The 27,971-nt window shown below is 38.5% G+C and overlaps 1 protein-coding gene across 4 annotated transcripts in view; it reads left to right on the top strand.

The window, feature by feature from the left end:
- LOC122813050 (dual specificity mitogen-activated protein kinase kinase 6) overlaps positions 1–27,971 on the top strand; it is a 751,080-nt gene that overhangs the window by 225,050 nt on the left and 498,059 nt on the right. For 2 of the 4 annotated variants that reach the window (XM_044085165.1, XM_044085164.1), the window contains exon 1: positions 22,626–22,686. The exons of the other annotated variants lie outside the window; for them this stretch is intronic. In XM_044085165.1, the coding sequence (XP_043941100.1) occupies positions 22,638–22,686 (49 nt within the window). In that variant the 5' untranslated portion in view covers positions 22,626–22,637. Of the gene's footprint in view, positions 1–22,625; positions 22,687–27,971 lie in introns of those variants that run through there. 4 annotated transcript variants of the gene reach the window in all.

Genomic DNA, 27,971 nt, shown 5'->3' with positions numbered 1-27,971 from the left:
TAAGATCTTTATGAAAATAAATCAAGAGATTTGAAACTAAAATGGAAAATATAATGGAAGATTAACTTTTTTACTTTCAATGTTTTTTTCACTACCTTCTTTTTCCTTTAAACATTTCTTGTACATATTGTACTACACTATTTATAAACTTTTCCTGAGCTCTTTCTACTTCTCCATTTACATTTTTTATTTCTTTCATTACACTACCATCTTCCTTTACTAATCTGCTTAAGTAACTTGTTACATCTTCTCTTTTTTCCTGGCAAAAATATCTTTGCTGATAAAACAATTCTTGTAGTTTTTCTGGATTTCTTTCATATAATTCTTTTTCTTTGTCAAAGTACTTTCTGTCATTATGTTCTAAATGTTCCAATGCATTATATGTTATTTTATATTTTCTTTCTCTACTTTTCTCGCATCATATCGACACTGTAAAAACATTTTTTTATATGTTTTCTTTAATATCTTCCACCATTCAATTTTTTTTATAAAATGCTCTCATAGTAATGTGATCTTTCCATAACTGTATCACTAATCTCTTTCCTTCTTCATTCTGTGCTTTCTCATTTATCCTTTTTATTCATTTGCCTATTTTATATATTCCCTGCTTTTTTTCACTACCCTCCCCTTCTCCTATAACTAAATCCTTCTGATACTGTAAAATAATATATTTCAGTTCTGTACATATCCCTTTTGTAAGTCCATGAGTTTTTGTTCCAGTGTTTTAACTTACCACATATTATAACTGCTAACAGTTTTCTTGTATCATTTTGATTCTTTTTACACTTGCCTGTTAAACACAGTTAAAGTCTCCTCTTATTACAATATTAATTTTTATCACTACATAGTCTAAAATCTGATGAAATAAGCTTTCCCTTTTTTTACAATTAGTATAAGCATATACTAAGTCTGCATACATGTTCTTTCCATTTTAAATTTACAATGGTTAATCTTCCCATTTTTCCTAAAGTTACATCTAATATCTTTACTGTATTTCTACAGAATATGGGTATTCCAGAACATCTCTCATTTCTCAAATTCTAGATTATCTTTCCTCCCCATAGTTTCTCTGTTTGTAATATTTCTTTATTTGTTAAAAATGTTGTATCTTCTAATATGAGTACATCTACATCACATGTATTACACCACTCCAAAAATTCCATTTCTTCTTACTATATTTTTAATACTATTCACATTTACAGAGAGCACTCTAAAAATGTCATTTTTCACTTAGATTCATGGTTTTATACGTTCATAGCTAATTACTTGGTTAGCTTTCTTAGTAGGCCATTCTAAATCTAGCCAGTTTCTTTCCCAAAGGTGAGAATCAACACTGTAACTTGTGTTTGTGAGTCAAACACTTTAACCATTATTCTGAGCCATAATATATAGCTATATATATTATTTTTCATCCATCTCCGTACTTTGTTTCTTTTGTACTTATCCCCTTCAGTTTTCTTTTTATGTCTTTTACTCTTTATCAGTAGAATTCTTTTTTCCTTTTACTACCTCCCAATTTATGGCTTCTTCATCACTTATTTCAGAACCTTCCTCTTTCTCCTCTTTTTATTTTTTTCTCATTTAATTTTTTTTCTATTTCTACTGCTTCTAAAGATTACTTATCTTTGTATATTTTCTTCTCTTTCCTTACTCTTATTTTTTTTTTTTTGCAATCTGTCTATAAATGTTCAATTTTGTTACATTTATAACATTTTAATTCACATTTTATGCATCATGTCCCATTCCCACACAAATACATTTTCTTTTGTCACAGTTACTTATCAAATGCACTTGTTTTCCACAAAAAATGGGTTGTCCCCAGTATTTTACAACACTCTTATTCCCCACCACATGTATCATGTTTGGTGTGTGTGTGTTTGTGTGTGTGTGTGTATGTATATATATATATATATATATATATATATATATATGTATGTATATATATAAATATTTTCTCTTTCTATTGTTAACATAATATTACAATCCCAGTCACCAGTCCTTTAACCCCTTTTGTCATAAACTGTTGCAGTGTCCAGTAATTCTTTACATAAAGCTTCCAAGTATCTCTTTCTTCATGTGTTCAAAATTGCACACAAATGTTCTGTTTTTCTTTCCATGTAATGCTTTTAGCACATAAAGATTCCATGGGTTACAGTCTTTCTTTTTTCACATTACTCTGCATTCTGCTTCTTTGATGAATACCAATATCACATATTAATTTATAATGTCTGCTGCCTCTTAGCTTCTTATGTTTTTGTCATTCCAAAAGCTGGATGTTGATGTTATTGTTCATTGTTGCAGTTGTGATGATGTGAGGTATTGCCAGCTATGCCAGGAGAAGTAGGGCAGTGGATGTATAACATATGAGAGCACAGTTAGCTGGAATTTTGTAAATAATTACATGTCATTTGTATATCAAACTGATTTGTACAGATTCATATATTGAAAAAAATGTATTTTGTAAAGCTGCTTGTGTTAAAATGTACCAACTGTGTATCCTAACTCTGTTGTAACTGATTAAATGCTTAGGTTTTAACAGAGGATACTGGAAGAGAAGAGGTTAATCTCAGTCCAGCTAATTTTGAAAAATAACAAAAAATTAAATTACTTAATTTAGACCGTAAAGATTGTGTTTCACTGTTGCAGTCATTACATTTGGGTTATCTGCCTGCAGTAGCCCTCAGTCGGCCTGATTAACAAAGTCTTTGGTCCTGCGTCGGTTGCTGTCCCTTCTTCCATGACGTCAGGTCGTCAGGGGTATAAAACATGCAGCCAATGCCATTACACCAGTCTTTCTTGCCATGTGGACCCCGAAGTAGTTCGCAAGTGCCGGTTGGCCTACTCCTGAAATTTTCATTTTCGAGTTTCAGAACCGAAGTCTTCAACTAAAGCTAAGTACCCCATTGGGGAAACATTTTCTTGCTCCTTACCGATGTCAGTAAAAGTTAATAATTGCATTACTTGTGGAAAGCAAATACCTCACAAAGATTTTCGTTCATACTGTATTCCGTGCCTAGGCCCTGACCACGACGTACCTTGGTGTTGGTTTTGTGCTTTATTTAATCAGTGCACTATCCGTCATCAGTATATTTTCTTTCGCCTCTAAATATTTCAGTTCTTGGTTTAATTATCCAGAAATGTCTTCGGTTAGCCATCCGACTACCGGGATTCCGAAAAAACACAAAGGTAAAGACAGAGACAGGCCACTGAGGTCCAAAGCTGCTGGTGACGCTTCTTTTAAGCCAGTCGCCGGTACTCAGTGAGGCACTTTTGCAGCCCCTAATATCCGCTACTTCTGACTTGCAGGCCTCTACTGAGACCCATTTGGAGTCCGGTATGCCCTGAGATGCTTCAACTGTGGAACCTGTGGATGTCTCTACCTTGGATGGGTCCGGAGCCACTGTGCAGGCACCGGCTTCTGAGGGTATATTCAGGCCTACGGACTTGCATATTAAACCGACGCCTCCTTCTTCATTTAGGCCCAAATCTTGAACCATGCCTAAGAAACCAACGTCCAGGCCGCATGCTCAGGTCTCTATGCCTAAAAAACAAATGATAGGAATGGCTGAAGATCTTATAACTCTAATCAGGGGAAGCCAACCTTCCCCTTCTAAGAGACCGAGGACTGAAGTTGTTTATGAATCTTCTCACCAGGATTCTGATTTTTCTGATTCTTCTGATTATCTGGATTTGCCTTTATCTACTTATGAGGATTCTGATGCAGAGGACTCTATTCCCTCTGCTTCCCTTCCAGAGGATTTTTCTTTTGGTGAGACCTTACATACTCTAAGGGAGCATTTTCACTAGGAAAGCCAGGATTTTTCTGATTCAAAAAAGAGGCTTAGGGATTTCTTACTCCTGCCCCAGCATAGGCCTTTAGCTATACCTCCTGTACTAGGCATTATTGATGATGTTTTTTCAGAATCTAATTTGGTCCCTGATTCTTTGCCTCCTGCTCACAGAAAACCTGATAGATATTACGGGGTTCCTGATTCACACAAGTTCCTTTTTAAAAATCTTACTGTGGATCCAGAGACTATTTCACAGGGACCCAAGGGCCTTAAGGCTTCTACTGCTAAAAATCCTACCCCCTCTGATAGAGACTCCAGGGCACTGGATAGATGGGGTAAGAAGGTTTACACTTCTGCAACCTTGGCCATTAGGGCTTTAAACTGCCAGTTTCATATGTTAAAGTTTCAACAACATGTTATTGGATTGCTTAAACAGAAAATGATGTTGATTCCTGACTGTGCTGAAATGAAAGAATTACAGGATTTAATGCATTCTGCTGAACAGGTTGGAAAACATACTTTGCAATGTGGATTTGATTCACTAGAGGCCTCTTGCAGGACTGCTGTTACTGGATCTTTGTTCAGAAGGCATGCTTAGCTTAAGAAGCAATCTTTGCCTGACTATGTTATAGCTAAATTGTTGGATGCTCCCTTAAATCAGGACCTCCTATTTGTAACAAGGTTGAGGAAGTTTTTAAAAAGATGGAAGATACAGCTAAATCTATGCAAACTGTTAAAGATTTCTTACAAGTTCAGCCTCCAAGATTTAGTAGGCACTGGCCCTCTAAAAATTAGTCCTTTCCAGCCCCTTCCAGGTTTTTTCAAGCCAAACCCAGACACAGCAGAAACCCCAGGTTTCAGTCCCAAGAGACACACAAGACTAAGCAGTGGGGGGTTTCCCCACCCAAATCTGGGAGTAGTAAGACCCCCCCCCCTTGGAAAACTGTCTTAATGACTTGCTTTTAAAACTTCCAAGCACTTCCCAACAGAATGCTCCTCTAGGCAGAAAGATTGGTCTGCAGGCCAAAAACTGGGAACTCATTACCTAGGATAAATGGGTTTTAATTATAGTGTCCCAAGGATGGATTTCACTTCCACACGTTACCAACACCAAGCGGGTGGCCAGATCTAACCCCAAATCAGTGGGCAGAGGCCCAAAATCAAGTACTCTCTCTCTTAAACATGGGGGCTATTCAGTTGGTACCAGAAGAGGAAAATGGACAAAGTTTCTATTTGAGACTTTTCCTGGTACCCAGAAAAGGCAATACATGGCGTCCTATACTGGACCTTTGTACTCTCAACATCTTTCTGGTGATTCCAAAATTCAAAATGCTGACTCTTCACCAGCTGCTTCCTATGCTAGGCAAAGATGCATGGTTGGCAACACTAGACTTAAAAGAAGCATACCTGTACATCCCTATCAGGGAGTCCTGCAGAAGATACCTACGCTTCAAAGCAGGCTACATGCACTATCAGTTCTCTGCACTGCCCTTTGGCTTATCTCCTGCGCCAAGGGTATTCACAAAGTGCCTAGCTCCAGTCATTGCATTTTGCAGGCAAAGAAATATCCAAATATACCCATACCTGGACGATTGTCTTATTCAGGCAGAAAGCCAGGACATACTTTTGAATCATCTGGCCTTTGTTCAAAGGGTACTGACTTGTCTGTGGTTCACCATAAACGAAAAGAAATCACACCTGGTATCCTGTCAACAAATTATATTCCTGGGAGCAAGCTTGAATACAACTTCTCAGATGAGAAACGGATTAATTTGACAACCTACTTCAAACAAGTGACCACAAAAACCCAGCTATCTGCAAGGCAAATACTGCAAGCCTTGGGGTTCATGGCCTCCTGCATTCTTCTAATTCCATATGCAAGGCTGCATATGAAGAAGCTACAATGGTATTCCAAAAGCCTATGGTGTCAACTTTCAAAGGATCTAGAAGCAAGGATTTCTATCATAACTTCCCTACGCCTAGAGTTCCTTTGGTGGGCAGAGGCCTGCCACCAGAACAGGGGACTACCATTCACATTACCCTCTGCCGCCCAAATCTTAACAACAGATGCATCAGACTATGCATGGGGGCTCACCTGGCAGGGAAGTGCATTCAGGGCAAATGGAACCCAAGTCAAATGCACCTGCACATAAATCAGAAGGAAATGTTAGCTGTACAGAATGCTCTGGCAGCCTTCAAGGACCACATTCTTCCAGGACTACTAATGGTAAAGACGGACAACACCACTGTCATTTGTTACATAAACAAGCAGGGAGGTACACATTCTTACCCCCTCTGAAGACTAGCCATGGCATTGTGGAACACAGCCTTGAGCTACCAAGTGAATCTACAAGCTCAGTTCCTGCCAGGAAAACTAAATACACTGGCAGACGGACTAAGCAGAAACCTTATGGACCCACATGAGTGGAAACTGGAACCAAGGATTTTCAACATGTTGACAAGCAAATGGGGGAGCCCAGATATAGACCTGTTTGCCTCCCCCCAGAACCATCAACTGGGCAAGTTTTGCACAAGGTCTCCCCACAAGCTAGCTTGGAAAGTCAATGCTCTATCCTTCAGCTGGAAAAAACTATCAGTTTATGCCTTTCCTCCTCTGCCTCTGCTCTGCAATGTACTACTAAAGATCAAACAGGACAAGCCAAGGATGAATTTAATTGCACCAGACTGGCCTCGCCAACACTGGTACCCACTCTTGCACAGTGTGTCATGCTTGGCTCCATGGCACCTGCCTCAGACTCCTTCCCTGTTGTCTCAGCAGGAGAACCAGATTCTGCACCCTCAGTTGCAAACCCTGAACCTAGCACCCTGGCTAAATACCTAATCTCTCCTTTACCACCCCTCAGTAAATCCGTTATGGATATCATTTTAGAAGCTAAGAGGCCTAGTACTAGAAAATCTTATGCTGTAAAATGGAAAAGATGTTGTGCCTGGAACCAATCTCAAGGAATGAACGCAGCAGTTCCCAATTTACCTTAGATTCTACAATACTTGACTGAGATGCTTCATAAGGGCTTGTCCTTTTCCTCCATCAAAATTCATGCCTCAGCCATTTCAGCTCATTATAGCACAGAGCCTCCCCATTTCTCTCACCCACTGCTCAAGCAGTTCCTCAGATGGGCCAAAAATTTAAGGCCACCCAGGAGAGCTCCAACTCCACCCTGGGATCTTAACTTTGTCTTGGAGAAACTCACTCTTCCTCCTTTTGAGCCAGCTGCTACTGCAGATTTAAAATTTCTTTCCTGGAAATCAGCTTTCCTTTTAGCAATCACTTCTGCAAGAAGGGTATCTAAATTACAGGCCCTTATGGCAGTGGAACCTTTCATCATTTTTCATGCGGACAGGGTGTTCCTCAGAACCAACCCCTCCTTCATGCCCAAAGTGGTATCCAGTGTGGCTTTTAATCGGTCCATTCATTTGCCTATCTTCTTTCCTAACCCACAGAACAAAGGGGAACGGATACTGCACTCTTTAAATGTGCACAGACAGCTTAGATTCTACTTGGACAGGACTAAACCTCAAAGGAAATCTGAACAACTGCTGGTGGCATTTGCTCCGGGAACAGAGGGGAAAGCTATTTGAAAACAAACCATTTCAAAATGGATACGCCACTGCATTCATTTCTGCTGTAAGCACCATGGAAAACCTATCCCACAGGGCATCAGACCCCATTCAACCAGGGCTGCATCTACCTCTACAGCCTTTCTCAGGGGCGTCCCTACTAGGGACATCCTAGAAGCTGCTACCTGGAGTTCTGTATATACTTTCAGCAAGCATTATCATTTGCCAATTTTCTCTAAATCCAGAGCTGGTTTTGCCACTGCAGTCTTGCAGGGCCTTATAGCTGGTCCTAATTCTATTTAAATTCCTCCTCCCAACCTTAGCTTTGGGAATCTACCCAAATGTAATGACTGCAACAGTGAAACGTGAAGAACATAGTACAGTTGTGCACACTTACCATAAATGTAGATGTTCGAGTGTATTCACAGCCCCCTTTCTTCTTTTGGCTATACCTCTACCCACTTACTATGCTCAAAAAGCTTTTTGGTGTATTTGCTTTTTTGTTGGAGGTATCCTTGTATTTAGATTTAATTGCTTCCCATTAGGGGGGGCACCTGACATTTGGGGCAAGAAAAACTGATGTAATGACGTCGGCTGCATGTTTTATACCCCTGACTACCTGACGTCATGGAGGAAGGGACAGCAACCGATGCAGGACCCAAGACTTTGTTAATCAGGTTGACTGAGGGCTACTGCAGGCAGATAACCCAAATGTAATGACTGCAACAGTGAATACACTCGAACATCTACATTTATGGTAAGTGTACACAACTGTACTTTCTGACTGCAGTCAGTGACAAAATGGCTGTGCGAGAGAATGGTTTATTAGCTCCTGTAGGAAGAATGGAAGTGCGTTATGGTTTTATGACTTCTAGAAGCGGCAACAAATCTTTGCAAAGCTCTATGTGTATGGTAACACGTATGTGTGAGATTCTGTGTCACTTGCTAGGAATGGAAGTAGAATGGAAACCAGAAGTCAGATGACCAGATGTATGTGATGTCATTCTGTAATCCATCTCAAACATGATGTTTTAATACTAAATGAGACTGTAGTCCCATGGCACTCTGTTTTTGGAACCCGACAAAGAAGGACCCCCTCACCTGCTTAATCTTGCCTTGCTTTAGTAAGGGACCAGGGAGTAGTAATTCTTTAGATCAGTCAGGAAAATATAGTGAGATTAGTTAAGTACTGTTTTCTGTATCTATGTAAATCTGTTCATCTGTGTTATTTTAATATTTCCTGGGTTTGAAACTCTGGTGTTTATTGTAAGTAGATATTTAGCATTTTCATATTCTTTTATTATTTATTATTAAATATATTTAAACTTTTCATTGTTTCTGGTCCTTTAGAGAATATTTTAACCTTTGAGAGTACTTACATTTATTCAGTGACCCTGTGGCAACTTCTGAAAGCCTTACTGCATTGGTCAAAACACTACCATTTGCACTAACATTTATTTCACTCTGTATAATTGTGTACTCTTGTAAGAGCCTTAGAGTCTCGGGTGGCAGTAACTATCTTATAGTCTGAGCAGAAGGGGGCATAGCTAGTAAATCTGTGCCAGCCTTTCCCAGTTGTGTGTGTGTGTGTGTGTGTGTGTGTGTGTGTGTGTGTGTGTGTGTGAGTGTGAGTGTGTGTGTGTGTGTGTGAAAATCAAGTCTCAGAGTGTAGGTGTCAGCTGGTTGGAGCAGGGACCTGAAGCACTAGCTGCACAGAGAGGGTGCTCAAAGACTTGGCTTGGACACTCGGCTGAGGACTCAACTCTACAGCTGTGCCAGTGGGGAGTGTTAATGAGGACCTGGAGAGAGAGAAAGATAAACCCAGACCCCGGACTGAGTGTGTTCCCAGTGTGCTCTTAAGGGAAATTGTGCTTGATGCTATATCTGGAAATACTGTGTGTATCTATTTTTGTTCCAGGTGAATGTCCCTCTCCAGTGTCAGAGGTGAGGATTCAGGCTCCTTAATTACTGGCCCAGAGAGGGGATATCACAGGAGTAATGATCTTGCAGAAGGGCTGATGTCTAGCCCAGCTTCAGGAGCCTTGCACCCTTCCTTGTCTAGGCTGGCCAGATGTCTTCCCACATGAGTGAGCAGTATGTATTCCATATAAAATGGACAACCACTGGCCCCATGTTTATAAGTTCCTAGATTTGTAGATACGTACTAGACATTCATACCAGGATGCTGTTGAGGGGGTATAGCCCAGTTACCCCGGTTGCCACAGAGCACTGTCTGGTTAAGTGACTTGCTGAGAGTCCTGTAGTAGGCAAAAAGAGGCTGAGGGGGAATCAGACTCTGGACTCCAGGTAGCATCTCATTAACAGCTTATAGCCTAATCAGTTAATATGTGTCAGGCATTGGAACATGCATCTGAGTACTGAGAGGTATCGCAGTGGCGTTCTTGACAGCTTTGATTAGTATTTAAAAAATGTATTTATATATTTACTTACATATGTATGTATTGTTAATCAGGGCAGAATTTTTTCAGATTTATGACAATTCATTGAGCAACTCAATATTCATAACCACAAACCATTGATTTAGAAATTATCAAAAGTCAAATAAGCATTTTAGACAGAATTGTGCAATTTCTGTTGAGTAGTTCACGAGATGGGGGTGCCATAACTTACACAATGAAACTCGGGTATGAAGAAAATGTTAACATAGTATTTCAACAGTTAAAAAGAGTGACTTGTGGCATTTAGCAGAAGCTAAGGACAGCCAACGTTGCAGGCTTTTCCCTTCAGGTGCAGCCTGAGGGAGACAGGTATACCTTAGTGACAAGTACCAGTTTAGGAAGGCTTGTACTTTTCTTGGATCAGGAGGACATGCGTAGTATGAAGCACACAGTCATTTTTTGTTATGTACAGTGACACAGAACTATAGAAAATTGTAAAAAAAAAGATGTTCACAGTAAGTGTGGCTGATGCTGTTTCCACATGAAGTTGTAAGTAGTAGAAAGAGAGGGCACTGTGATTTTTTTTTTTTTGGTATTATGGAACCTACAATGGGAGAAGAGACAAATGCTGATCTGCCTCTGTGTCTGCCTGGCAGGTCATTTCTCAGTGAGTCAAATATTTAAAGGATAGAACTAATATGCCTTGCACTTAACAGTCACAGACTGCATATGAGTATGTTATTTTAGATAAAAGTATCATATGATGTAGTGTTTCAGAAATAACACATTAAAGATATTTTATTGTATTTTAATGTTTTGTTGCTCCAGGTTAGTTTTTATGGTAGTCGCTATATCGGTTGCGTAGATTTCAAGATGGTGGCTTGGTGTTTTGTTAAATTTTATCCACCTCTGTTCTTGTTTTAAGTCAGACTTTTATCCTGTATTATCAGCCCAATGTTTTAACTGTTCAGGTTTTAGCATTTGCAACTGCCATTTTTCTAAATATGTTTAGTTAAATCAACATTGATTAATATACTGACAGTCAACTTAAAATTATAACAGATTCAGATGTACTGTAAACATTGTAAGAAAGCATGTAACCATGCTAATATCTAAATCAGAAGACTTTATTTGAAGTTAAAACTCTTTTATTTCAAAGTGTAGCTGGAAGTTCATCAGAACTGTGTTTTAACAAAAGACACAGACTATAAATAAAACAACTGATTACATGTTGCCATCATGTGATACAAACATAAAAATGAAGCCTACAGTACAAGAAATAATTATAACTGTGCAAGAATTAAATACTGAATGTTTCTTTTACCTAAATCGTCTGTCTTTAAATTGGCACTTAATAATAATGTGCTTATGTAGATTCTGGGGTTTTTGCTCTGTAAATTGCCATTGAACCTCTGTAATCTCCCAAATATTATTAAAATTGCTGGCTATAATATTCAATCTCAGCAGCGCCAACACATAGCAAATAATCTACTATGCTTATTCTCATCTTTATTTCTAATTGCGTACATTATAATAAAGCAGAGCTGTTATCTAAAGAATGTGCTATTTTGTGCAATGGATGTCTTTTAAGTATGTGTAAACTGGCAGAGAAAGATATAACATGTTTAAAAAATATGTAAGTAAAATAAAAAACAAACAAGATAACTAGTCAAAAGGTATATATAGTGCTGTTATCTGTAATATGAGTAGTGTTTTCAGAATATTTATATTACAGATTTGTTGTTAATAAGTACAAAAAGACAGAAAACATAATTTAGAAAATATTCATGTTCACAGATGTGAATGAGGTACTACTGATTGACATTGATATTCATGATCATTAGCGTGCAACCATTACATTTTGTCCTGGATAGTCGAGATTGTGGTATCTTGGGGATTTTCCTGAGGTGCCTCAAAGTTCTGTTATGAAGCACTGATTTCCACAATCCTGAGGGCTGGAATTGCAAAAAAAATAATGCCTGAAACACAGAAGGGCAAAAAAAAAAAAAAAAAAGGAACTTTTAAGATTTTATCGCAACAGGGGAAGCCCCCATGGTCTTTTGTAGTCACAGTTGTACGTGGTGATCACAGGGGAGATGATGACTTGTCATGGAACCCTTTAGAGTGAAATGGCAGAGCATTCTAAACACAAACATTGTTCAACAGGTTATTATATACAAAACAATTGCTATTTTATAAATATCCCCTGTAATTTTTCTGCAGATAGTAAGCAGCATTTAAAAGAAATCAGTTTTCTTTAGCTAGCTGTCAAGCAACTTGTTTTATGTTTTCCGATACAGATAATAGGTATTTAATTTCACATTCACAGGATTATGAACGGTTGGAGGGTTACTTTATACAACAGAAGGTATATTCATTTTTCACACTTATATGTCACATGGGTTAGGTGTACAGGCATTATGCCATTTTTTGCTCAAGATGTCCATCTAACAGACATATATACACACACGCACATATTAGAGGATTCAGCACCACAGTTGTCTTGTATTTTTGATACAGGAGGAAGGTGGATATCCTGACAAAAAACATATAATTATAGCAAGGATGTGCATTCTCTGCTGAGAAGGCATCGCAGCCTGGATTGATATATTATTTAGATAAATAATTTTCAACAAAATATTGTTTTTATTCCAAGTTTAATGATTTACTTTTGATACATAAAAGTGGGAAGGTGATTTCTGATAAATTTTCACAGATTTTCTTTATAAATGTGGAGTTTCTTTTATATGTAGTATTAATGAACTGAATGTTTGCTTCTCGGATGTTTTATTGCAGGCAAAAATCCCCCCAAAAGACAAAAACAAACAATTAGTGGTATGTACTGCATTGTATACAAAACCAAGAGAAAAACACATCAATGGTAGGCAGTGTGCATTGCTCCCATTTGATTTCATTTTTGCTTACTAGGAAGAGCTGTTCAGATTAGGATGGTTTTGTTCTGCTATCAGCAGATGTTGCTCAGTGATTACAAAAAATAAATGGTGATGTGGAATGTGTTACAAGACACACCATTAAATACTTGTAGTTATAACCTAGTTGAGTTGTCAGGAAGGACAAAGCACCGGGATCGAAATAAAGTAGTCAGCAAACACACACACACACATACACAAAATGTTGTTAAATATGTCCCTGGTTCTCCTTTGATGAACATGTTAGCAAGATTTATATCATAAACTCCACTGGCTTATAAGCAAGCAATAATGTTCAAAAGGGTATGTGTTATTGTGGAAATAACACCCACCCAGGTCTGTTCAGAGGCCTAATGCTGCAGGGCGTTATTTCCACAGTAATACACACTCTGGATTGCATTATTGCACTTGGAGAATGGGTTGGCTGTAAAATTGTTGTGTTTTACTTATTATTTTTTATTAATATATTTTTTATATATTTATGATGTAAAATAGTTCCTCTGCCTAATGTTTTGGAGTTGCTGTAGTATATGTAAATGGTTTTAGAAGAAGCATTTTGCATCCAAAATATAGTTTTTTTTTTGTTAAAAAAAATCCATATGTTTACTTTATTTTTTGGTCCCTTGCTCCTAAAATGCATGGTTTGCTGCCAGTTATTGGGATTGAAGTCACTAAATAATGACATAGATTTGACTTTCAGGCTTTATTTCCTTCAGAAAATTCATACTAACACAAATTCTGTTATTTAAGCTACTTTGTAATTTTATAAAAACAATATTTAAAATCTGTTACTGTTTTTGAGCCTTTGTCCCCCCTTTATTTCAGGCTCTACCTAGATATCTTGAGCTAAGAGGTTCACAGGTATGCAAGCCTCTTATCTGCTGCTGCCACCGATTGCTCTCTCTCTGTCTCACACACACACACACACACACACACACACACACACACACACACACGCACGCATGCTAACACAAATCTTATTATTCAAGCAACTTTGTGATTTTATAACAGCAATATTTAAAATGTGTTTCTATTTTGAGATTTTGTTCCCCCTTTATTTTAGGCTTTATCCATATATCTTAAGCTAAGAAGTCGAGAGGTACGCAGACCTTTTAACTGCTGCTGCTGCTGCCAGTGCTCGATCCCTTTCACTCTTCACACTCTGTCACTTGCACTCACCTTGCTCTCATGCACTAAAAGCACACATTCACTCACACGCAGACAGAAACATAAACAAACACACACAAACTTTTTTCTGTTTCATTTAGTTTTTACACTCGCTAAACAGCACAAGTGCTGTTTAGTGAGTGTTAAATAATGGCTTGATCGATCTTGTTCTCACTCACACATACACATATACTCACACACACAGATGTAAACAAATGTACACTTTTTTCTTTTCTTTTTAATATATTTTACACTCACTAAACAGCAAAAGCACTGCTTAATGAGCGTAAAATAATGGTGACCATTAGGTTAATTTCTGTCCGAGCTCCATGGCAGGTCGATATGCTGCCATGAAGTGGTAGACTCGTTTTTCAACCGGCATTATCTGTAGATTAAGAGCCTGCTGGAAATGTTTGTTCTGCAGTCAGGGTGCCAATCTACAGGTCACCCATTCTATAATATAGAATGATGCGTGCCTTTCTGTCTAGAAGTAACATTAATGTGGAAGTGCTCAGTGAAGTTGGAACCCACCTTTGTGGACATTAGTCAGTATGTATGCTGTGGATGGTTCTCAGTGGCTGAAAAAAGTGTTTAAGGCTGCTGGACAATGTGATTGTCAAAATGAAAGATGTTTGCTGTTTGCATGTAATTATGGATAAGACATATAGAATCATTAGTTTATGCATTTTGGATTACTTAAAGAGCATCAGAAATCAGTGTAATGTTGTGCACCTTGGACCAGTGCTGTTGATTTGAAATTCAAGTTTTGTATCAGATTACATTTAAGATATTGGTTGAAAACGTGGTACAGCGTGGTGCAGGGTGTTGCTTGCTACCTTACAGCTCTTAGCTCTGTGATTCAGTTTCCAGCAGGGTGCTTTCTTTGTGGAATCTGCAGTGTCCTCCTGACAGGCGTGTGAGATCTACAGATCTTGGGACTGAGGAATATACGTTTTACCCGGGGATTGAGCGATCTCAGATTTAGTGTGTGTGTGTGTGTGTGTGTGTGTGTGTGTGTGTGTGTGTGTGTGTGTGTGTGTGAAGAGTTAGCAGGGGGTGTTCAGGGAAAGGAGAAACACACTGAAAAAAAAAAGTACTACTGGCACAGAGTGACCCACTGCACTGGCAGTGTATTCCACTCACAAATTCCACCAACAAAACATAAAATCACACACACACACACACACACACACACACACACACACACACACACACACACACACACACACACACACACGTACTCTGTTATAACACTAACAAAAAAACTACCTAGGTATTAAACAAGCAGGGCGACCAAGTCACATTAGAGATAATGTGAAATCAACATGATCAATGGCCGACAATTTCTTACCTCCAAAAATACGTCAAGATTCTAACCATTTGATAATAAGGACTACATGAATATATTTGGTTGAAATTTCATTTAATTGAATGTATATTTACATGCAGTTCTGTAATAAACTAGTAGGAATATTAGAAATATGTAGAAACAGATGAAGTAATTTACCTGGTTGATTGTTAACACGGGAAGTGGTGGTAATCTATAGATAATTACTTCTTTTTTTTCTGTTGTATACTTGCATTGATTCATTTTGTGTGTTTTCTTTTCTCTGCAGTTGAGTAACCGTGGAGTTAGTATGTTTAAGTAAGGGGTGGGAGGGGTGCGGTGTGTTTTTAAAGATACTTTTTACTACATAATGCTTTTTAATATGAAAAAATGACTTTTCAATCAAATGAGTTGTTAACCTTGTGGTTTTAGTGTTTTGTGATTCAGACAAATCTCTTTCTATCAGAAGTTGTAAGTTTGGGTTCCCTTTGTTTGGTTGAATGGCATTTACTCAATCTAATGATCAACTTGAGACGATACTGCATATGTGAATTAATCTTAAGGACAAACATAAAAACATTAATGGAAAGCAGTAGCAGGATTAAGCTGAAAATTTCCACAATATGAAATGGCAGTGTTAGGTGCTTTTGTATACAGTAAACTCTCAGTTAATCGGCACCCATGGGGATTGGTAGATGCTGTATAACTGTAGTTTCTGGTTGCTTGAGAGTTACTATTAAATATAGGCCTTACTAATACTGTACCCTATACTACTTGTTCTTAGGTTGGGGAGAGAAGGAATTTATTCCTGTTTTTCTTTTTAAAACTCTAAAACTCTAAAAACGTAAGGTATGCTTCTGCAGGGGGGACGACGACAAAGTGCAACACATGAAAATTGTACTGTATTTCTTAGATTTATTTTTTCTGGTTGCTTAAAGCTCTCATATAGCAAGTATATTTTTGGGACACAATGCAGGAAAAAAAAAAAAAGAGTTGCAATTAATGATTTGCAGCAGTAGCATGTGTTTCAGTCACAGATAATTTTCATGTTTCCTAACTATATATTAGACTTAAAACAACTTATTACTTTTGCTTTCATGGTATGAGTTTCTTAAATGTAATACTGCACAGATGTACTGGTGTTTAGAAGCTTATTCTGGTTATGATGGTTTCAGCAGATACCAGTAAACAAGTCACATGCTGCATACTCTGTTGACAGCTTCATATATAAATATAGATGAAAGTGTCAGATGAAAACCTCTTCTTATTTAAATTTAACACTATTGATTTTGCATGCATACCACTGGTAACTGGATGCCGTGGTAGTGCAGCGGTAGCGTTGTTGCCTCACAGCAAGAGGTTCTCCCCTTCGATTCTCGGCTGGAGTGCGGGGAGAACCTTCTGTGTGGAGTCTGCATGTCCTCCCCGCGGTTGGGTGGGCATTCGAAAGACATGCGTAAATGGGCGTGCCTTTGTTGAAGGTTGAACATCGAGCTGGCACCTCGGCGTTCGTCAAAATCTACTACCAATCATTAGCGGACCGGAGTTCCGCTGTGGCGACCCCTAACCGGGAAAAGCTGAAAGACAACAACAACCACTGGTAACTTAGTTTACTGTTTCTGAAGTCGTGCTGCATTAGAGTGAAGCGAATGCTTGATTTTTGTAAAACCGAGTAATTCTGGGGTAGTATGACCTAGCATAGTCCCTGTAAAGTGGCTTAGTGTTATTTATTTAAGCAGTAACTGATGAAAGGGTGTGGGTATTTAGCAATTACCCACAGTTGATGTGGTTTGATCACAAGGGCAAAGCCTGAGTGATTAAACAAAGCCAACAGTGGGTAAATCCTGATAAGCCCACACCCAGAAATGTATTATTGCTATTATACAATAACATTATTTAAGAAAGAAATTGCTTAGCTTTCGTAAATAATGTCACTGTATAATACCACTGTAGTGTTCCTCTGAGTTGTTTCCTGATACTTCCGCGTTTGTTGATGCATCCCATGCATATGGGACTTACATTACCACACTTGTACAGTAGATCATTGCTGTTGAAAACACGCAATGGAGAAAAGAGCATCTCCATTGCCTTTTTTTCTTCTTCTTCTTTTTTTAAACTGTAAAATCCGGACATTTTACAGGTACGGGAGTGTTCTGAGATAGGGCAGAAATACAAGGAAAATCAGGTACATTTCTGTAGTTTGGCAGAACATATCTGATTTTTCTTAATATTTGATCTGCCCTCCATACATACCTCTCAACCTCTTTGCTCAAGAACTGTAGACAAAGTCGTAAATAATGGGTGTCAAAGGCCCCGAAGTAGGGAATGATTGTAAATGTTGCTCTTATAAACTTAGAAAGCTGCTAGAATAACACGAAACTGAAACTCAAATGCATGTCATTATTTACTGATTTTACTCTTCAGTGATTTGTCAGAAAACCACAAATTTTTTTGAGAAACAGACCAAAAACATGAAGCAAAAATCTGGACAGTTGAGAGGTATGTCTCTGTAGCATATACAAATATAAGAAGGTCTGGCCACTCAATGGTACTTTAGTGACCAGACTTTTTTCTGTTTGTATATCCCCAATTTACAGTGGGCACACTGGTTGGTCTGTCCAGTCAGCATACTCATTTATGAATAGTAATGACCTATCATTGTTCTGTTTTTGAATACTAATTACTTTTGCATATACTTGCATACTTGATATAATGTTGGTACTAGTGATTATAGTCTTATGTTCATAGAATTTGACAGTTGACTGCAAATGTAGTTGATTCTGTCTTAATACAGTTTTTATGGTGCTCCTACTTATTGTTCCTAGAATTGATCAGATTTATGTGAATATTGAATTGAAACTTTGCTGCATGACTTGTTTAGATTTTTCTGTATTCCACAGTTCTCACAGATGTAATTTTATAGCCCTATTATAAAACAAATGTTTTTTAAACTTATAAAAAAAGTGTTGTTCAAATGAAAGACTGTCTTAACTGTGGTAATTAGTAATGTTTGGAACAAAACTTTCTGGATGTTTACTCCAAGAGTCTGTATCACGAAGTCTGAAGTGCCATTGTTTTAACATGTTTTTGTGAAATGATGTCTAACAAACTCACTAAGCTTGGCAAAAACTCACTAAGCTTGACATCAACCCCTATATCACTAGATGGGTTGCAAATTGGCTCACAGATAGAACCCACAGTGTGAAAGTAGCTGACTCCAAGTCAGACTGCCAACTAGCCACGAGTGGAGTCCCACAGGGTTCAGTCCTGGGTCCTCTCCTGTTTGTTATCTACTTCTCTGAAGTCCAGGCCAACACGAAGGAACTCTGGCTGATAGAGTTCGCAGATGATTGCAAGTTGGGACCTATTATTAACTCCTCAAGTGATGTTGACATCCCACAGAATGGCCTCACTGAGACCAACGACTGGTGTCAGAACCATGGCCTTAAGCTCAATGCCAAAAAATGTGTCGTCATCCCCTTTGGGAAAAACCCGGTTACCATTTATTACCACATTGATGGTAGTCCACTGAACACAGAAGGCATTATAAGAGATCTGGGAACACAGGTTGACAGCAACCTCTCTTTTGATCACCACATTGCCACTGTGGTCAGAAAGTTCTTCTATGTGGCACATCTCATTACTAAGGGTTTTGCATCCAGGAAGAAAGAGGTCATTGTCTCCCGATACTCTTCCCTCATTAGGCCAGTCATTGAGTGCAATGCCCCATTTGGCATGTGCCTCACTAGACACCTGCAACAACTGGAGAGGCCACAAAAGTACCTCACAAATAGGATCCTAGGCCTTAAACACTTGTCCTGTATGGACAAACTCAAAAAAACTCCAACTATTCTCTGTCTCATGTCGTCTACTTAGAGGCGATCCCTGCTTGACTTACAAAGCCATGTCTGACCCAGCTCTGTTAGAAATGCTACATCTAAAGAAATCCCAATCCCTCTGCACCACGCGCTCCAGAGACCTCATCCTCATTACCACAATGAACAGAACATGCTGGAGGGAAAGGTTCATAACCCAGAGACTGCCCATGCTGTGGAACAGACTTCCCATACATGTCAAGCAGAGCACCTCGCTGACCCTCTTTAAGATAAATCTTGATGAGTGGATCGGAAACAGAAAATTCATCCTGGGGATCACTCCAGTGGCTCTACTCGACAGAGACACTGAGAACTAAGGTCAGGTGGCACTATGCCAGGGTAATCCTATGGCTAGGCTTGTAAAGGCCCCAGGGCCATTGGCCTGGTACACACCTATGAACCTATAAAATCAGTATTTGGGATAGAAGTGTGCAAGTAAAAGTATTCTTTAGATGAGATGTTATAGTTGGAATATTGCAAATTTCAAGTAAAATTTTTGAAATTTAATAAATTGCCAAGTAAATCTTTACCAGACTAAATGATAAATCGTAACTTTAACAGTTAATGTTTTGAGACAAACCTTTCCAGACACCAACCTTTGGGGACTACATCATTAGCTGTGAAATCTTATTAATGGTGTTTTTTTTTTTACTTTCCTTTAAAAATTAACTTTCATAAAGTTACAAAGGACTGTTTGTCACATTAAACGCAGAGCTATAACTTTAGTCATTAGCAATATTTCAACATAAAACTTTCAGATTATATTTCTTTTAAGTATTTTGGGAGGTCTACACACCTGTGGTATCTGCTGTGTCTATTTTTTTTATTTTTGCCGCATCTTCCATCATATGGTTCACATTTTGAGCATCTCCCTTAGCACTTGTTACAATGTAGCCCAGTTGTTCAGAAGATGAAGTGAGTTAGATTCATTTTACAGATTTGATATAAAGCGTTGATCTTTGTTTAATTTACCAGGAAGTCTAGCATTAAGTACAGAGTATTAAGTGGTAGTTGATAGTGCTTTGGGTGTTAATTATGAAATCTGAAATGTCATTGCATAATTCCTTCTCAGAAAGTGATTTCACAATTTATATGTGAAATGGTAGTTTCCGACAGAGCTACACAGTGAAGGTGGCATAATTCATGAGGTAGAGAGGAAGACTGATGCAACATTGATAATCTGTACTAAGAAACCTTAGAGATAATGACGTTGTGATCATTGGTACAAAATCCTGTAGCAACTAATAGAAAAAAGGTTTGCAAATTCATCATTCTTCTGAGGAGTGAGGACGTTTTCCAATGCACGGAAGAAGAGTGTGATACAGAATTGTGTAAGGTAATTATGGGATTGAGGGAGATATAGGATGGAAAGCTGTAGACAAATGTCAGGAGGAGGTTTGAAAGATGAAGATGGACTGATTTTTTAGCAGAAAATGCAGACATGTGTAGATCAGGGATCAAGGAAAATATACCATTCAGTCGTTCTGAATATGTGAAGTGAAGAGTAAAAGAATTTGGTGGAGACGAGAAGCACGTGGGTGGATAAAAGTGTTTTTTTTGTTTGTTTATTGTGTATTTATGCAAATGTCACTTTAATGTTGTACACATACTTTGCCTACTTTACTTCAGAACTAAGGCTGTGGTCTCTTTGAGAGCATCTAATATTTAGCTTTCCTGAATGTAAATAATTTATACTGTGTGATCTAGCTTTCGCCAGCAGTTAGCACAATGAACTAAAGCTCTGACTTGTTAATAAGCTGCTTCCTGTGCCAGGGTACTTTTATGTTCCTACTTTGTGTCCTTGAGCAAGTCACTAATCCAGACAGGACTTTAGGGAGTTTGGGCTTGGTTCTTTAATGGCCTCCTGGACTGCATGACTAGTAACTACCTACTGACCTATGAACCTGTTATCATGTTTAATGTGAAGGGTGAGTTATGTTGGGTGAGGGTTGTAATGGGGTGGGTAGTTGGGAAAGTTATTATGAGTTTATGAATTGGGCAGTTTACTCTTTTATGTTTTGCACACTTATTAAAGAACCGTAGTTTCAGACTCCTTTGCAACACATACTGCCTGGTTGATCATGAACAGTATGGAATTTTGACATCTTCATTATCTGTTTTAATGTAAACAGTGAAGGGTATTGGGTGGTGTTGATAATCACAGCAGTTTGATTTGGACGGATATTTATTGATGTATATGCTTTCTAGACTTTATTTCAAAGCCTCAGTTGTGGTTCTGGTACTCATGCTGCATGTATCACTTGGCTGTCTTAAATATATGTTATTGATAGTACTGATATTGTTTTAATTTTGAAAAGTATAGGGTAATGGTAATGCAGGAGTTGGATGTGGAGGTGTTTTAATTACGTGTTTATATCCAGCTACATAGGTAGCTAGTACGGGAGGGGGTTGGCATAATGGTTAAGGTGTTTGCCTCATAGGTACGGGTTTGATTCTGCTCTTTGGTTATTAACAATGCTTAAAATACCCCTTCAGGGCAGTTAGCCTAGTGTTCGCCTATGAAGGTGGTGAAAACCTATAAAGTCCTGACTGCAACCCAGGCAACCTGAATTGGAGTAGCATTTTTAGAACTAGATGAAGCTGCAGGAGAGGATGGCTATGTCCATCCTCAGGGAAGGGAGAGACAAGGCTCCTGTTTGCCTCACTTATGCTGCTGTGTAAGCAGAAGCTGCCTGAAGCAGTGAAGGCAATGCAGGGAGGATGTGAACTTGGCTGCCCACGCCAGTGATGGTAGCCCTTGCCATGGTATGTGAAGGAGCAAACTTGCATGGGGTTGAGGGGCGTAGGAGGGCCCAGAGGTGTTTCAGGTGTTATCACCACCACAAGTAAAGTTAAGGTCATAAACTATATACCCTCAGTTGCCAAGATGGCAGTATGTGCACAGGCTGTCCTCATGACTGCCTGTATTCCTGTATTATGGCTTCCCTGTACTGCAGGATCTACTAAGATAAACCTGACAGAGAGGGCTTCGTAGTTAATAGAGCTTGAGAGGATCAAAAAAGTAAATAAAAAATATGTGTTTAAGCACTTTGCATTTGAATCTAGGAATGTAGATGCAATGCTGCTTGCCTAATCTGTATATATAACAAAGATAGTTTATTTGTTGTTATTATTTAGCTGAGAATGTTCATGTTGGATGTCACATTTCCTTTGGTGTCCTGTGGTGAGACCCCCCCCAAAAAAATCTAATTGTATTAGTTAGAAAATTATAATCACTATGAAAGGAATACATTACAAATATTAGCAAACAACACAATAATACATTTAAATTATATTTCGAAGTAAAATAATAATCATAATAGTGTAGATATTCAGAAAAAGAAAGGGTTTTTGTTTAGCTGGATACTGTGTGCTTTTACATTGTAAAGCTGATTGGCAGTCATTAAGACCACAAATTAAACTGTCATACTAACCGATGTAGTCCAGCATCAAAGTGACTAACTAACATATGCTGCATTTGTTAGGCTGACTTGCCTTTCTGATGTTTGACTGAGTTTAGCTACCATACTGTTAATACTGACGTGTTTAGTGGCACCTCAAAGTTGCAAATGAAGGCAAGGCTCAGTACAGACCTGAAGGTGAGAGTTATCTATGAAGGTATGCCGCCTTTTGACTGACATAATGTTGCTAAGTCATGCAGAAAATGAAAGATGTTAGTGCATGGTTGGTCTCTTTGTTATCGGCTGTATTAAAATGTGTTGAGTGTTTAAATTTGATGAATTCCACATTGACATAAAAAGATATAGAATATACCGGGAGGTGTGTAAAGAAATAATGTATAATTGATTGAAATGTTTTTTGGTGGCATTGCTGTTCATGCTAAAAGGTGTTACGGTGGTGAAGGAGTTACGATTTAAGGAGTAAAATTCATGATGAGTGGTGGGGCAGTATATATATATACTAAGCAGCTAAAGCCACAAAATGTGTCAGATCGTCAGTAAATGTACAATTATTCTTCAGCAAACCTGCTTTTCCTCCAGGAAAGAATGAAAGAATGGTTGACGTAAAGATCCTGTTTCTGTGAGCATTGTTATTGTAATGTGAATAAATTCACACTTCTAAGTATCTAGTTAAGAGAATTAGTTTACATCAAACTAGTACCGTAAGTATACAAAATAAGGCAGAAAAGCTAGTTGCTATTTTCTTGTTTTGACTACTGTAGGATGATTCCTTATTACAATCTATTTCTTTCTTATTGTTTGTTAACTGGGTAAGATGTAGGTGATTTTCTTTTTCACCGACAGCCTGCAAATTCACAGTTCTGCCAGCTACTTTCTGTATAAGTGTGCATTTCATTTACAGCTGCCAAGTTTCTGAGGGATTAATTTTCCAAAGCAGAGTGGCACTGCAACTTGCCATCTCAATGTGATTCCACGTACGTTAGGTATGGTAAGAAATCAGGTTTTAAAACTGGTTTGCTTCACTGCTGCTGTTTTCCAGTCTAAGGAGTGTTATTATTGTTGAGTAATTCACATCTTGTACTGCCTACATACTGCAGTGTTCTACTTTCAGAGGTAGAAGCAGATAAAAAGCATTGACTGAAATTTACTCCTTTTCCCTCGTGCGTCCCTCTAGTGGATTGCCTTTTCTTAACATGCATCATTTGATTGTGATGTGTGGAGAGACAGGTCATCATGCTCAGTTCTGTACTTTTGTTTTGTTTTCAGGCTGACATTTTCTTGAGTCAGACTTGAAATGTTATGACCCTCCCGGTATTTTCTCTAACACTGGCAGAAACTGTCATGGTCATGACTTTAAAGGATGTTGGCTGGACCTCAGTTTGTAGCAGCTAGGCTGTGTATCTCAGCAGTTGACTCAGTTTACATTCCGACATTGATAATACTGCCTTGTGCAAGTCTTTTACTTTGGAGATGAACAAGCCGACTGACTCTTTCTAAAATGCAGCACGTGCTTTACTGCAGGAATGTAGCAGCATGCTACCTTAATAAAGAGTGAGCCCCTTACCTGTACATGTAATGTAAAATGGATGTGTTCACTTTAGTGCTAATCCCATGTACTGTACTGTTGTTTGTATTTCTGGCATTGCCCTAAGCTGTGGCTGAAAAGGGTCACCTGTACTTGCTCAACTAACTAGTTAACAAATAAATGGCCTAAATTGCCCAAACACACTTTTCACATTTTAGTAATTAATGTCTTATCATCACGTCTGTATCTCTTTGGAGTTTTTACTGCACTTTTTCTGCATGTGTATGTGTGTGATTACCTGTACACGTGTATATTTATGTGGATGTGAATGTGTGGGGGTTTGAATGCTTCTCCAGTTTTTTTGGTTTACACTTTGTAAAATGTTATATGTTTTATTTATCATCACCTTAAGCAGAACTCCGTTTACTCCATTATACTGGTGTTTCCATAGAACACACATTTAGCTAGTATCTTGCATCAGTTCACAGTGTATTTCAGGGTTTATGAACATCCCGTTGTCAGCTTTGATATTGTTACTTAGGGAGGATGTTACAGCAATAGTAGTCAATCCCTGATGATAGTGTTGAAGAGCAATACCTGTGCGCATTTTTCTTGAAACTCTACTGGGGATCAGCAAGGACAAGCATTCTGATTGTGGCACCCTATCCTTACCTAGTTTATTTTTCTGAAATATTTTCTTGTGGAGTATAATTACATATTTATTGACTCTTAATTAATGCTGTAAATACTCAGGGGATTCAATAAAACCTACACGGTCATTTTTCACCATGTGTGCGTCATGGTGCATTGTGCACATGGGTGCAGAATGTTTTAGATTCAGTAAACGTCATGTAGAGGCACGCACCCCAGCCCAAACCAGGTAGACACCGAGGTATGCTGATTACAGCATGAGCAGCTGAATTGCATGCTGATCAACCAATCCAGCATGGTGGAGCTGTTCAGTAAGCTGTAAAGCATTCGTGTACACTCCATACTGGTTTGTCTTATGTATTCCAAAACGTTTGGAATACAGCCACAGAAAGGAGTCTGCACAGACAGAGCCATGTCAGCTGCTGCATTTACATGGTAAGTCGTGAATGTGGAATGTATTGTGTAATAATAGGAATGAGTAGCATATCCTTGTATCACACAAATAGAGTAACATATCCTTGTTTGTGCCATAACAGTAACTGAATTCCCCCCCCCACAAAAGAACAGTCTATCCTAGTTTGTGCCGTAACAGTAACTCACCTTTGCCCCCCACAAAAGAACAATCTGTCCTCGTTTGTGTCATAACAGTAAAGCACCTTTGCTACTACCACCCACAAAAGAACAGTCTAGCGTGGTTTATGCCATAACAGAAATTCACCTTTGCCTTGCCCCCCCAGAGAAGAACAGGAAAATGACACATTTTGCTAACAAACCATCTTTGAAATGCGAAAAGTTCTATCAAATAAACTGTCCCTGAAAGATTTGTATATAGTTATTACAATGTATTACATTTTCATGTATTGGTAATTATGTATACCTCTGAAATGGCTTGGCAAACATCCCCATGCCATCAGTACACTTCTAAGTAATGCATACAGATAAAAGTGTAAAATCCTTTGCTTCAGAAATTTCTTAAATACATTCCAGCATATGTAGTATGTAGCTGAAGTATGCCTTCTGAAGTTCACCACTCCTCTGTGCGGATATATCCCAAAGTAATAGCATATCTTCGCTGTTGTCCATATAAAAAGTGTCCTCACTATTAGTTTGCCTACATGGTTGCCTTTTTATATGGTATAGTTTCAGGGCTGTCAGCATGGTGAAGATGCAAATGAGGTGTGAACTCATTAAAATTGCTGAATCCCAGAAAATGGGTCTGTGTAGGGATCTAAACATAGTGCAGCCACTCCCTCAGTGTTTGTTTTTAATGGATTGCAGCTGTGACTGATTAGTGTTTGGGAGAAGGAAAACACAACACCACTGCAGGCTGCCTTACTTCCACTGGGTGTGTCAGGTTAGATCTACAAAGTATTATATGTAAGGTCGGAAATGTAAGTAAGCAGCACAGAAGTCACAGGTTGTGTTCCTTAACTTCCAAACTGGAATTAATTTGTTGGCAACTGCACATGGTATTATTTTCACTTAATATCCTCACACATTTTAAGGCCAATGATGTAGAATGGATTATGTACTACATGTCTCAGATTACTGCTCAGATAAATGAAGAATGGCCAACAAACACAGAAATGTAAGGCAGAGCTGTATTTGCAAGCAATAATCGTGACAAGTTGTGTGACCACTAGGTGCACTCATTCCAAAACTAATACGTGTACAGAGAACACTTGTATGGTTCTATATCTGTATAGATGTTGTTGCAGTTGGTTGTGTGCATATTGATTTAAGTTCTTTGCTGCAAAGATGTTTGTGTGGCAAAGAGGGATAAGGCACCCATCCTGTGTTCTGCATTGGAGTGAGAGTTGTAATCCAGACCTATGTGTAAATATCTCACATGTACTAGCATTTTCTAGTGCGTATATCATAGATTAATTTTCTTCAATTCAACTATTTCTCCCTTTTGGGGGGGGGGCACTGTTTGCCCTAAGCGCCGCTTAGCATAAGCACAGGAACTAGGGGAAAAATAAATGTCAGGTTTGGCTGTGCTTATCTCGTTTTTGTGAAACCAAGTCAAGGAGATGAAACTGTAGAGTTCTGATGATGTCCTTATGGATGAAAGTGCTTAACTCTACAACTTTACTGTTGGTGTTAGTTTCAGTAAAGCAGTTTTACTGGATTTTCATCTCCTTGGCTTGGTTACTGGTTTGTGTGGTGAGAAGTGTCTGTCATTTTTGTGAAACACAGCAGTGCACAAACTGGACAACTGGCCAGACAGGGCCCAGATAGTCAAAAACAGAAACCGGGTGCATTCATTTAATACTGTTAGACATAGAGCAAACCTGCTAAGTGACATTGAGTGGCGATTAAAAGTGATACCTTAGTAATGATTAGTAAGATAGGGAATGTCATGTAACTTGTCCTGTGGCAGCATGCGTAAGTGTAGGGCCAGCATGTGTAAGTGTAGGGCTGGAGTACAGATGGTCCTGGGTTCTAGTACAGGGTGTCCACCCTTTGTTTTACTGTTGTAACATTGTAGTTTATAGCAAGGAACTGCAACATAGACAGGTGTTTTCTCAACCTTCTTGTGGCAACAAGTGTAATTGTAAGACTGACATACACATGGTTCTGGGTTCGAATAGAGGATATTCAGTAAGTATTACTGTTGTTCTACTTTCCATTATAGTAAGTCTCAATTACAGTAGATATAAAAAGTGTACACACCCCTGTTAAAATGCCAGGTTTTTGTGATATAAAAAAATTAGACCACAAAAATAATTTCAAAACTTTTCCCACCTTTAATGTGACCTATAACCTGTACAGTTCAATTGAAAAACAAACAACTCCGTTAGGGAAAAAATATAAAAAATAAAAAACATGCAATAAGCAGGTTACATAAGTGTGTGTTTCACACAAACGAGATGTGTTGAAGCACCTTTTGATTTACTTATAACATTCAGTCTTCTTGGGTACACACCTGTCATCAATTAAAGAGACTATGATTAACCCCGAATAAAGTTCAGCTGTCCTAGTAGGATTTTCCTGACATTTACTCAGTTGCCTGCTACAGCAAAAGCCTTGGTTCGCAGAGAGCTTACAAAGTATCAAAGGGATCTCATTGTTGAAAGGTATCAGTCAGGAGAAGGGTACAAAAAAATTTCCACAGCATTGGATATACATACCATGGAACACAGTGAAGACAGTCGTCAAAAAGTGTAGAAAATATGGGACAACAGTGATGTTGCAAGGAACTGGACGTTCCTCCAAAACTGATGAAAACGCAAGATGAAAACTGGTCAGGGAGGCTGCCAAGAGACCCATACCAACAATAAAGGAGCTACAGAAATTTCTGG

This window comes from Protopterus annectens, chromosome 10.part0 (assembly GCF_019279795.1).
Source record: "Protopterus annectens isolate FY-2018-M chromosome 10.part0, PAN1.0, whole genome shotgun sequence".
Classification (NCBI taxonomy): Eukaryota; Metazoa; Chordata; order Ceratodontiformes; family Protopteridae; genus Protopterus; species Protopterus annectens.
The sequence above is the reverse complement of the archived record's forward strand: the minus strand, read 5'-3'. Positions and strand labels throughout refer to the sequence as shown.